This window comes from Scyliorhinus torazame, chromosome 9 (assembly GCF_047496885.1).
Source record: "Scyliorhinus torazame isolate Kashiwa2021f chromosome 9, sScyTor2.1, whole genome shotgun sequence".
Taxonomy (NCBI): Eukaryota; Metazoa; Chordata; class Chondrichthyes; order Carcharhiniformes; family Scyliorhinidae; genus Scyliorhinus; species Scyliorhinus torazame.
Window position 1 is genome coordinate 229,283,008 of NC_092715.1, and position 13,529 is coordinate 229,296,536.

Below are 13,529 nucleotides of genomic sequence, written 5' to 3' on the forward strand. Positions count from 1 at the left end.
TGCAGCATATCTGACAGTGCAGTACCACTGACAGTGCAGCACCTCTGACAGTGCAGCACCTCTGACTGTGCAGTACCACTGACTGTGCAGCACCTCTGACAGTGCAGAACCTCTGACAGTGCAGCACCTCTGACAGTGCAGCACCTCTGACAGTGCAGCACCTCTGACAGTGCAGCACCTCTGACAGTGCAGCACCTCTGACAGTGCAGTACCACTGACAGTGCAGCACATCTGACAGTGCAGCACCTCTGACAGTGCAGCACCTCTGACAGTGCAGCACCTCTGACAGTGCAGCACCTCTGACAGTGCAGCACCTCTGACAGTGCAGCACCTCTGACAGTGCAGCACCTCTGACAGTGCAGCACCTCTGACAGTGCAGCACCACTGACAGTGCAGCACCACTGACAGTGCAGCACTTCTGACAGTGCAGCACCTCTGACAGGGCAGTACGGCTGACAGAGCAGCGCTTCTGACAGTGCAGCACCTCTGACAGTGCAGCACTTCTGACAGTGCAGCACCTCTGACAGTGCAGCACCTCTGACATGCAGCACCTCTGACAGTGCAGCACCTCTGAAAGTGCAGCACCTCTGACAGTGCAGCACCTCTGACATGCAGCACCTCTGACAGTGCAGCACCTCTGAAAGTGCAGCACCTCTGACAGTGCAGCGCCTCTGACAGTGCAGTACCTCTGACAGTGCAGCACCTCTGACAGTGCAGCACCTCTGACAGTGCAGCACCTCTGACAGTGCAGCACCTCTGACAGTGCAGCACCACTGACAGTGCAGTACCTCTGACAGTCCAGCACCTCTGACAGTCCAGCACCTCTGACAGTCCAGCACCTCTGACAGTGCAGCACCTCTGACAGTACAGCACCTCTGACAGTGCAGTATCATTGACAGTGCAGCACCTCTGACAGTGCAGCACCTCTGACAGTGCAGCGCCTCTGACAGTGCAGTACCTCTGACAGTGCAGCACCTCTGACAGTGCAGCACCTCTGACAGGGCAGCACCTCTGACAGTACAGCACCTCTGACAGTGCAGCACCTCTGACAGGGCAGCACCTCTGACAGGGCAGCACCTCTGACAGTACAGCACCTCTGACAGTGCAGCGCCTCTGACAGTGCAGTACCATTGACAGTGCAGCACCTCTGACAGTGCAGCACCTCTGACAGGGCAGCACCTCTGACAGTGCAGCGCCTCTGACAGTGCAGTACCTCTGACAGTGCAGCACCTCTGACAGTGCAGCACCTCTGACAGGGCAGCACCTCTGATAGTGCAGCACCTCTGACAGTGCAGCACCTGTGACAGTGCAGCACCTCTGACAGTGCAGCACCTCTGACAGTGCAGCACCACTGACAGTGCAGCACCACTGACAGTGCAGTACCACTGACAGTGCAGGACTTCTGACAGTGCAGCACCTCTGACAGGGCTGTACGACTGACAGTGCTGCACTTCTGACAGTGCTGCACTTCTGACAGTGCTGCACTTCTGACAGTGCTGCACTTCTGACAGTGCTGCACTTCTGACAGTGCTGCACTTCTGACAGTGCTGCACTTCTGACAGTGCTGCACTTCTGACAGTGCAGCACTTCTGACAGTGCAGCTCCTCTGACAGTGCAGCACCTCTGACAGTGCAGCACCTCTGACAGTGCAGCACCTCTGACAGTGCAGCACCTCTGACAGTGCAGCACCTCTGACAGTGCAGCACTTCTGACAGTGCAGCACTTCTGACAGTGCAGCATCACTGACAGTTCAGCACCTCTGACAGTGCAGCATCACTGACAGGGCAGTACCTCTGACAGTGCAGCACCTATGGCAGTGCAGCACCTATGGCAGTGCAGCACCTCTGACAATGCAGCACCTCTGCTGCAGAAACATTTCAAACAGAAACCTCCTATCATCAGCATTGTGATAAAAACCAGGGGCGAGATTCTCCGACCCCCCGCCGGGTCGGAGAATCGCCGGGGGCTGGCGTGAATCCTGCCCACGCCGGTTGCCGAATTCTCCACCACCGGATATTCAGCGGGGGCGTGAATCGCGCCTTTAGCGGCGGGTCTTCGGATGGGCCGAAGTCCCGCCGCTAAATTGCCTGTCCCGCCGGCGTAAATTAAACCACCTACCTTACCGGCGGGACAAGGCGGCGCGGGCAAGCTCCGGGGCCCTGGGGTGGGCGGGGGGCGATCTGGCCCTGGGGGGTGCCCCCACGGTAGCCTGGCCCGCGATCGGGGCCCACCGATCCGAGGGCGGACCTGTGCCGTGGGGGTACTCTTTCCCTTCCGCCTTCACCATGGTCTCCACCATGGGGGAGGCGGAAGAGACTCTCTCCACTGCGCATGCGTGGGAATGCCGTCAGCGGCCGCTGACGCTCCCGCGCATGCGCCGCCCGGAGATGTCATTTCCGCGCCAGCTGGCGGAGCACCAAAGGCCTTTTCCACAAGCTGGCGGGGCGGAAATTCGTCCGGCACCGGCCTAGCCCCTCAAGGTTGGGGCTCGGCCCCCAAAGATGCGGAGCATTCCATTTGCGCCATTTGCGCCATTTTGGGCGCCAGTCGGCGGACATCGCGCCGATACCGGAGAACTTCGTCCCAGATAACCTGTTTTCATGATATTGATTGACAAAGACACCAATAATGATGCCCCTACTTCGAAATAGTTCCATGTGATCTTTCACATCCTCCAAAGCAGACAGATGGGGCTTTGATTTGACACAACCTCTGACAGTGCAGCACCTCTGACAGTGGAGCACCTCTGACAGTGCAGCACCTCTGACAGTGGAGCACCTCTGACAGTGGAGCACCTCTGACAGTGCAGCACCTCTGACAGTGCAGCACCTCTGACAGTGCAGCACCTCTGACAGTGCAGCACCTCTGACAGTGCAGCACCTCTGACAGTGCAGCACCTCTGACAGTGCAGCACCTCTGACAGTGCAGCACAACTGACAGTGCAGCACAACTGACAGTGCAGCACCTCTGACAGTGCAGCACCTCTGACAGTGCAGCACCTCTGACAGTGCAGCACCTCTGACAGTGCAGCACCTCTGACAGTGCAGCACCTCTGACAGTGCAGCACCTCTGACAGTGCAGCACCTCTGACAGTGCAGCACCTCTGACAGTGCAGCACCTCTGACAGTGCAGCACCTCTGACAGTGCAGTACCACTGACAGTGCAGTACCACTGACAGTGCAGCACCTCTGACAGTGCAGCACCTCTGACAGTGCAGCACCTCTGACAGTGCAGCACCTCTGACAGTGCAGCACCTCTGACAGTGCAGCACATCTGACAGTGCAGCACATCTGACAGTGCAGTACCACTGACAGTGCAGTACCACTGACAGTGCAGTACCACTGACAGTGCAGTACCACTGACAGTGCAGTACCACTGACAGTACAGTACCACTGACAGTGCAGCACCTCTGACAGTGCAGCACCTCTGACAGGGCAGTACGACTGACAGTGCAGCACCTCTGACAGTGCAGCACCTCTGACAGTGCAGTACCACTGACAGTGCAGTACCACTGACAGTGCAGTACCACTGACAGTGCAGCACCTCTGACAGTGCAGCACCTCTGACAGTGCAGTACCACTGACAGTGCAGCACCTCTGACAGTGCAGCACCTCTGACAGTGCAGCACCTCTGACAGTACAGCTCCTCTGACAGTGCAGTACCACTGACAGTGCAGCACCTCTGGCAGTGCAGCACCTCTGGCAGTGCAGCACCTCTGGCAGTGCAGCACCTCTGACAGTGCAGCACCTCTGGCAGTGCAGCACCTCTGGCAGTGCAGCACCTCTGACAGTGCAGCACCTCTGACAGTGCAGTATGCTCTCAGTAATGCACTGGAGTATCAGCCTTGATTTTTGTGCTCAAGCCTTGGATTGCGATCTTTATGGCGCTGAGGTTAAAATAATGTTACAAATTGAGTCACAGCTTGACAGATGTCAAGTACTTCCTGGCTGAACACATCCCCCATCCTTCATAAAGTATTAACGTTAAAAAATTAAACTCCATTCACATAATCTCCCATTTAATGTTTTCTGCGCCATCTGCTCCACAGTACAATGGTAATTATATGGCAATCACAATCAATAAAAATTCAGTGTCAGTCCAGTTTATTTGTGCAGGCAGAAATTCATTTTTGTAAATTTGTAACTGCCAATGTGCTTCTTCGAAATTTTACTGTTCAGAAAGGCAGTCATCAGCCAACAGTGGGGAATTGATGATGTAAAAAGCCATGCCTATGCATGAGATAAGGGTAACAATCCTTTGTGTGGCAAGTACTTTCCCGATAGTTCCTGCCTAGAATAGCTGCTCACATGTTAAATACAATTCTGTGCCCCTGTAATCTCCGGCTTCAAGAATTGGGCTCTGTCTGAGTAATGGGAAAGGTCACAGGGCGCTATCAGTGACACTCTGCTTTGTTGGCAGAGGTTTATTTTCATTCATTCAAAGGACGTGGGGTTCACTGGGTAGGTCAGCTTTCATTGCCCATCCCTAATTGCCCTTAACAAGGTGGTGGTGAGGTACCTCCTTCAACTATGTGGTGCAGGTACATCCAGACTGGGAAGGGCGTTCCGGATCTTAGACTAGCGCCAATGAAGGAATGGTGAGATATTTCCAAGTTAGAATGGTGAGTGACTTGGAGTGGTGGTATTCCCATGTGTCTGTTGCTCGTGTCCTTCTAGATGGTAGTGTTTGTGGGTTTGGAAGGTGCTGCCGAAGGAGCCTTGGTGAGTTCCTGCAGTTCATCAGTGCAGAGGACATGATACATTTTGGTAGAATGAATGAGTAAAGGCAATATGAAATAAATGGTCCTATTTTAACGAGGGTGTAGGAACAGAGAGACCTGGTAGGGCGACACAGTGGCACAGTGGTTAGCACTGATGCCTCACAGCGCCAGGAACCCAGGTTCAATTCAAACCTTGGGTGATTGTCTGTGTGGATATTGCACGTTCTGCACATATGTGCATGGGTTTCATCCGGGTGCTCTGGTTTCCTCCCACAGTCCAAAATTGTATAGGCTAGGTGGGGTTACAGGGATAGGGTGGGGGATTAGGCCGAGGTAGGATGCTTTTCAGAGGGTCGGTGCAGACTCGATGGGCTGAATGGATTCCTTCTGCACTATGGGGATTCTATGGATACATAAACACAAATCTTTGAATGAACAAAGAACAAAGAACAAATAAATGTACGGCACAGGAATGTGGCAGGACAAAGTGAGAAGGCTGTTAAAGGGCTTGTGGGATCCTTGCATTTACTGATAGAACAAAGTGTAAAAGGAAGTAAGTTATTCTCAATTTTTGTAAGGTACTGATTTGGCCTCAGCTGGATTAATGTGTTCAATTCTGGGCACCACACCTGAGAGAGAATGTCAAGGCCACAGACTGAGTGCAGAAGAGATTTACCAGATTGGTGGCAGGAATTACAGGTATGTGGACAGGCTGAGAAAGTTCTCTTCAGAGCAGAGGTTTAAGAGGAGATTTCTCATATGTCTAACATCATGCATGGCTTTGATAGAGTAAATAAGGAGAAGTAGTTTCCAATGGCAGGAGGCACAGTAATTAGAAGACACAAATTTAAGGTAATTTGCAAAACAAAACTTTGGGAACATGAGGAGACATTTTTTTACACAATAAGGTATTATACCTGAAAGAGTAGTGAAAACAGATTCAGTGCCAAATTTGAAAAAGGATAAATTGTCGTCTGTCCTGCGATCCACAGGTGCCATTTGCTCAGGGCCGTGGGTTTATAGAACATAGAACATAGAACAATACAGCGCAGTACAGGCCCTTCGGCCCACGATGTTGCACCGAAACAAAAGCCATCTAACCTACACTATGCCATTATCATCCATATGTTTATCCAATAAACTTTTAAATGCCCTCAATGTTGGCGAGTTCACTACTGTAGCAGGTAGGGCATTCCACGGCCTCACTACTCTTTGCGTAAAGAACCTACCTCTGACCTCTGTCCTATATCTATTACCCCTCAGTTTAAAGTTATGTCCCCTCGTGCCAGCCATTTCCATCCGCGGGAGAAGGCTCTCACTGTCCACCCTATCCAACCCCCTGATCATTTTGTATGCCTCTATTAAGTCTCCTCTTAACCTTCTTCTCTCCAACGAAAGAAACCTCGAGTCCATCAGCCTTTCCTCATAAGAATTTCCCTCCATACCAGGCAACATCCTGGTAAATCTCCTCTGCACCCGCTCCAAAGCCTCCACGTCCTTCCTATAATGCGGTGACCAGAACTGTACGCAATACTCCAAATGTGGCCGTACCAGAGTTCTGTACAGCTTCAACATGACCTCCCGACTCCGGAACTCAATCCCTCTACCAATAAAGGCCAACACTCCATAGGCCTTCTTCACAACCCTATCAACCTGGGTGGCAACTTTCAGGGATCTATGTACATGGACACCTAGATCCCTCTGCTCATCCACACTTTCAAGAACTTTACCATTAGCCAAATATTCCGCATTCCTGTTATTCCTTCCAAAGTGAATCACCTCACACTTCTCTACATTAAACTCCATTTGCCACCTCTCAGCCCAGCTCTGCAGCTTATCTATATCCCTCTGTAACCTGCTACATCCTTCCACACTATCGACAACACCACCGACTTTAGTATCGTCTGCAAATTTACTCACCCACCCTTCTGCGCCTTCCTCTAGGTCATTGATAAAAATGACAAACAGAACAGATCCTTGTGGTACTCCACTTGTGACTGTACTCCATTCTGAACATTTCCCATCAACCACCACCCTCTGTCTTCTTTCAGCTAGCCAATTTCTGATCCACATCTCTAAATCACCCTCAATCCCCAGCCTCCGTATTTTCTGCAATAGCCTACCATGGGGAACCTTATCAAACGCTTTGCTGAAATCCATATACACCACATCAACTGCTCTACCTTCATCTACCTGTTCAGTCACCTTCTCAAAGAACTCAATAAGGTTTGTGAGGCATGACCTACCCTTCACAAAGCCATGCTGACTATCCCTGATCATATTATTCCTATCTAGATGATTATAAATCTTGTCTCTTATAATCCCCTCCAAGACTTTACCCACTACAGACGTGAGGCTCACCGGTCGATAGTTGCCGGGGTTGTCTCTGCTCCCCTTTTTGAACAAAGGGACCACATTTGCTGTCCTCCAGTCCTCTGGCACTATTCCTGTAGCCAATGATGACATAAAAATCAAAGCCAAAGGTCCAGCAATCTCTTCCCTGGCCTCCCAGAGAATCCTAGGATAAATCCCACCAGGCCCCGGGGACTTATCTATTTTCAGCCTGTCCAGAATTGCCAACACCTCTTCCCTACGTACCTCAATGCCATCTATTCTATTAGCCTGGGTCTCAGCATTCTCCTCCACAACATTATCTTTTTCCTGAGTGAATACTGCATGTGCCTTCATGTCTTGACCCACAGGCCTTTGAGCAGATGGAATATGGTGTCCATGAGATGGTGCAGAATTCGCTTTCTTTTATTTATTTCTCTGCTGCTGCTCTGCCTCATTGATGGTGATTGAATAAGTACTTGGGAACATGTACAGGGATATGGGAAAATTGCAGGATTTGCTTCCTTTTATTTCCTTCTCTGCTGCTGTTCTGCTTCATTGAATAAATAAAAGCAAGTTACTGCGGATGCTGGAATCTGAAACCAAAAAGAAAATGCTGGAAAATCTCAGGAGATCTGGCAGCATCTGTAGGGAGAGAAAAGAGCTAACATTTCGAGTCCAGATGACCCTTTATCAAAGCTAAAGACAGGGAAAGTGTGAAATATTTATACCGTGGAATGAGAATGAAAGATGAGTCATAGCCACAGAAACCCAGGGAAACAGGGTGCTAATATCCACAGAAACCAAGGGGAAAGAGTGCTGATGGCAGTCCCCAGAGAGAACAAACGGTGTGAAAGGCCAAACTGCAGAGAAACTAACAGAGCGTAAACTGCGACAGATGTAGATGTGGGGGGAGAGGAAGGGGGAAGCAAAGTGGCGAAAGGGTGACGAAAGGTGGATAAGATGTGTGGGGGGGTGAATATATATATATAAAGAAAGACAAGAGAGAAAGAAATGCTAAAAAAAACAGTTAAAATGAAATGGGATCAAAGAAATGCTAAAAAAAACAGTTAAAATGAAATGGGATCAAAACATTCCGGAGTGCAAACACGCCCCCCCCCCCCCCCCCAGCAACCCCACTACCTCAACCAGCGACGGGACTCTGCCACACGCGACCCCGGAAACGTAACCAGCGCCCTGGTCCCCGCCAGCGTCCCGGCCCCGCCAGACATAACCACCACCTTCCACAAGGCCAGACTTCTCCCATCGGATCCCGAGACCATCCAGCTGCAGCTGCCAACCGAGGAAGCGAGGGAAATGCAACGTTCTGCAGGTGAGACTGATTCAACGCGGTTTTAAGACTCCTCTCCCCAGCATACTCCTCGGCAAATGACCAAGCAATCGAAAACAAGCTGGATTAACTTAACTAGACTTACCTCTCAGAGGGAAGTAAGAGACTGCTGTGTGCTCTGTTTCACAGAGACATAGCTCATCCCCGCCTCACCGGACTGTGCCATACAACCTGAAGGCTTCTCAATTCATCGGGTGGACCGCACCGTGTCATCAGGCAAAGCGAAGGGTGGAGGAGGGGTTTGCCTCCTCAACAACTCCTCCTGCTACTTGGATGTGGCGACCTACTACTCCCCGGACCTGGACTGTGAAGTGCTGCCCATACTATCTTCCACGTGAGTTCACTTCAGCCATTATCACAGCGGTCTACATCCCACGGACATCTTTAACCTATCCCTACTCCGCTCCGAGGTCCCCACCTGCATCAAGAAGACCACCATCATACCGGTGCCAAAGAAGAACCAGGCAACGTGCCTCAATGACTCCCATCCGGTGGCCCTGACTTCAGTCGTAATGAAGTGCTTCGAGAGGTTGGTCATGAAGCGTATCACCTCCGTACTCCCAGAACGCCTTGATCCACTGCAATTCGCATACCGCCGCAACCGATCCACAGCAGACGCCATCTCCCTGGCCCTAGAGCATCTCGACAACAAGGACTCCTACATCAGACTCCTATTGACTACAGCTCCGCCTTCAACACCATAATCCCAGCCAAGTTCATATCAAAGCTCCAAAACTTCGGACTTGGCTCCTCACTCTGCAACTGGATCCTTGACTTTCTAACCCAGAGACCACAATCAGTAAGAAGAAGCAACAACACCCCCTCCACAATAGTCCTCTATACCGGGGCCCCGCAAGGCTGTGTACTTTATTCCCTGTACACACACGGCTGCATGGCAAAATTTGGTTCCAACTCCATCTACAAGTTTGCTGCCATTACGACCAAAGTGGACCGGATCTTGAAAAACGACGAGTCCGAATACAGGAGGGAGATAGAGAACCTAGTGGAGTGGTGCAGCGACAACAATCTATCTCTCAATGCCAGCAAAACTAAAGAGCTGGTCATTGACTTCAGAAAGCAAAGTACTTTACACACCCCTATCAGCAACAATGGGGGTGAGGTAGAGATGGTTAGCAGTTTCAAATTCCTAGGGGTACACATCTCCAAAAATCTGACCTGGTCCACCCACGTCGAAGCTACCACCAAGAAAGCACAACAGCGCCTATACTTCCTCAGGAAACTAAGCAAATTCGACTTGTCCACATTAACTCTTACCAACTTTTACAGATGCACCATAGAAAGCATCCTATCTGGCTGCATCACAGCCTGGTATGGCAACTGCTCGGCCCAAGACCGCAAAAAACTTCAGAGAGTCGTGAACACAGCCCAGTCCATCACACAAACCTGCCTCCCATCCATTGACTCCAACACCTCCCATCCAACACCTCCCACTGCCTGGGGAAAGTGGGCAGCATAATCAAAGACCCCTCCCACACGGTTTACGCACTCTTCCAACTTCTTCCATCGGGCAGGAGGTACAAAAGTCTGAGAACACGCACGGACAGACTTAAAAACAGCTTCTTCCCCGTTGTTACCAGACTCCTAAACGACCCTCTTATGGACTGACCTCATTAACACTACACCCCTGTATGCTTCACCCAATGCTGATGTTATGTAGTTACATTGTATACTTTGTGTTGCCCTATTACGTAATTTATTTTATTTCCTTTTCTTTTCATGTACTTAATGATCTGTTGAGCTGCTCGCAGAAAAATACTTTTCACTGTACCTCGGTACGCGTGACAATAAACAAAATCCAAATCCAAATGGGTCGAGGTGGGGTAGAGCTAATCATCTGAAGTTGTTGAATTCGATGTTGAGACTGGAAGGGTGTAGTGTGCCTGACCGGAAGATGAGATGTTGTTCCTCCAGTCTGCATTGAGCTTCACTGGAACATTGTAGCAGGCCAAGGGCAGACATGTGGGCATGGGAGCAGGGTCTTGTGTTAAAATGGCAAGTAACAGGAAGGTCAGGGGCCTGAAGGCGCACAGGCCGAAGGTGCTCAGCAAAGCGATCATCCGGTCTGCGTTTGATGTCTCCGATATAGTGGAGGTTTCTGTGGCTATGACTCATCTTTCATTCTCACTCCACAGTATAAATATTTTCCACTTTCCCTGTCTTTAGCTTTGATAAAGGGTCATCTGGACTCGAAACGTTAGCTCTTTTCTCTGCTTACAGATGCTGCCAGACCTGCTGAGATTTTCCGACATTTTCTTTTTGGTCATTGAATAAATACTTGGGAATATGCGCAAGGATATGGGAAAAGTGCAGGATTTGCTTCCTTTTATTTCCTTCTCTGCTGCTGTTCTGTCACATTGAATAAATACTTGGGACTATGTGCAGGGATATGGGAAAAGAACAGGGGTGTGGGACTAATTGGATAACCCTACCAAAAGGCCAGTACTGATTTGACAGGGAGAATGGCTTGTTTCTAAGCTGAATCATTCTATGTTTCTATGATCTAGTGATTCAGGAAATGTCTGCAAGCCACCATTTAGATTTTTGGTCTTGTACAGTGTGGTGAATGAATAGTTTTTAAATGTTTTTACACCCAAATTGTGGTTTGATCCAGTCAGATCAGTGTCTACCAAGATCCCAATGAATCATTGAACAGTCTGTCAATATACTAAAGATAAAGCTTGGTCTTTGGGGAGGAAGAGCCAAAGATGAGATGAAGAGATTTTTTTTTTTTCACAGCAAGTTATGATTTAAAATGCACTGCCTGAAAGTCAGGTGAAAACAGATTCAATAGTAACTTTCAAAAGGGAATTTGATAAATACTTGATATGGGAAATAAATTGGAGAACTATGGGGAATTATCAAAGGGGTGGAACTTATTGAATACCTCTTTCAAAGAGCTGGCACAGACAGTATGTGCCAAATAGCCTTTTCTTTGTTCGATTCTCAGGTGCAATGTGAATGTTAGAACATAGAACATAGAACAATACAGCGCAGTACAGGCCCTTCGGCCCACGATGTTGCACCGAAACAAAAGCCATCTAACCTACACTATGCCATTATCATCCATATGTTTATCCAATAAACTTTTAAATGCCCTCAATGTTGGCGAGTTCACTACTGTAGCAGGTAGGGCATTCCACGGCCTCACTACTCTTTGCGTAAAGAACCTACCTCTGACCTCTGTCCTATATCTATTACCCCTCAGTTTAAAGTTATGTCCCCTCGTGCCAGCCATATCCATCCGCGGGAGAAGGCTCTCACTGTCCACCCTATCCAACCCCCTGTTATTTCACTAACTAGAATTACACTGTATATACTTTACTGAATTTACACTGTAGTTGGGAAATTACGATTACATTATTGCAGCCAAACATGTACATATTAAACAACAGCCTGTCATTTATATGATGTTTTTCATGTTGGAAACTGGCTAAAGTACTTCACAGGGACTTAAAGATGAGTTTTAATTTCCCAGTGCATTGAGTGCAGAGGGAGTCCTGTAGCTTGCAGGAAACCTGAGTGCAGCACATCTGTTGGGGGCTTTTTAAACCAGCTGCTGCATTGACATATTATTTCCCAGTTTCCTTCCCAATTAGTTTGATTTGATGTGATGATGGCCAGTATACACTGATTCGAAGTCTGGTATTTCAAGGGGAATTCTAAGTATAAAATGTGATGGATTCTGGAGGTGAGGGCACAACAGAATAAATTGACAGAATGGGATGCACACATTCAAAGGCTGCCTGTTTCAGTGATGCCTCCCTGGATGTGATGCTGAGTGCTGTAAGGGCCTGCATGTGTTCCCTCTTAACAGGAGGTAAAAGTCTCCCGATGAAGCAACCATGGTGTGTGTGGAAGTTGCTCATGAGGTCAGCAGCAGGAATGATTGTGAAGCCCCTGTCGAAAGAGGGTTAATGAAGTAAGCAGGTCAGGAAAGGTGAGAACAGTGGCACATTCAACTCGACCCAAGGTTTGTATCATACCAAAGCCATCACTCTGCCTCTCTACCCCACATCAGTACAGTGTAAAATCCAACCCATAAAGTTCACAATCCTCCCCTTCTTTGAGCCATGCCAGGATATTGAAGATCTTGGGTAGAAATTATATAAACATGAGATGATAGATATGTTTAAAATTGTAAAACAATGAGTCGGATGGTTTCAGCAGTTGAGAAGTCAAGAATGATGAGCCAAAGACATAATCGAACAGATAGGTGACAGGAGAAACTCCTTCACACAGAGATTTGTGAAGTTAACAAATCCACTTCCACTCCCAGTGGAGGGAGAAACTATATCAACAGAGGCTATTTGAGCCAAATGATGAGTTTTTGCATTGTAGCTTTTATGTTTTGCTTTGAATGTGGGGGGTTGGATAGGGTGGACAGTGAGAGCCTTCTCCCGCGGATGGAAATGGCTGGCACGAGAGGACATAACTTTAAACTGAGGGGTAATAGATATAGGACACAGGTCAGAGGTAGGTTCTTTACGCAAAGAGTAGTGAGGCCGTGGAATGCCCTACCTGCTACAGTAGTGAACTCGCCAACATTGAGGGCATTTAAAAGTTTATTGGATAAACATATGGATGATAATTGTATAGTGTAGGTTAGATGGCTTTTGTTTCGGTGCAACATCGTGGGCCGAAGGGCCTGTACTGCGCTGTATTGTTCGATGTTCTAATGTATTAGAGATAGAACTTAATGTTTTCTTCGTCAAAAATCATAGTCAAAAATCTCAATGTTCTTTTTGAGCAGCAGGAATTTCTACTGCCATATATGAGTCAGTAAACATTTGTTGCACGTCTATTTTAGATCCACCCATCATCTACATTCAGAAATGGAACTGACCTCATATTTATGGTTAGTAAATCTGTTTTTCCCATAAGTTCTTCATAAGTCAACTTGTATCTTTGTTTGCTGGTTTATCTGAAAGAAAAAACCTTTTAAATACCTTTTTGTGTGTAATTCTATAGTTTTTGTCATGCTACGAATATCCTGCACAATTATTATCCAATTATTATCGTGTTATCTACATCGTTTGTTTCTGAGAAATTAAAACCAAAATATAAAGGTGTATTTTCTGCAACAACAACTGTTTTCACCAGATGCTT

General features: G+C 48.4%; 1 protein-coding gene across 6 annotated transcripts in view; it reads left to right on the forward strand.

The window, feature by feature from the left end:
- Nucleotides 1–13,529, forward strand: part of frem1a (Fras1 related extracellular matrix 1a) — a 765,391-nt gene that overhangs the window by 719,789 nt on the left and 32,073 nt on the right. For all 6 annotated transcript variants that reach the window (XM_072517132.1, XM_072517134.1, XM_072517130.1 and 3 more), the window contains one exon: nucleotides 13,231–13,278. In XM_072517132.1, the coding sequence (XP_072373233.1) occupies nucleotides 13,231–13,278 (48 nt within the window). The remainder of the gene's footprint in view (nucleotides 1–13,230; nucleotides 13,279–13,529) is intronic.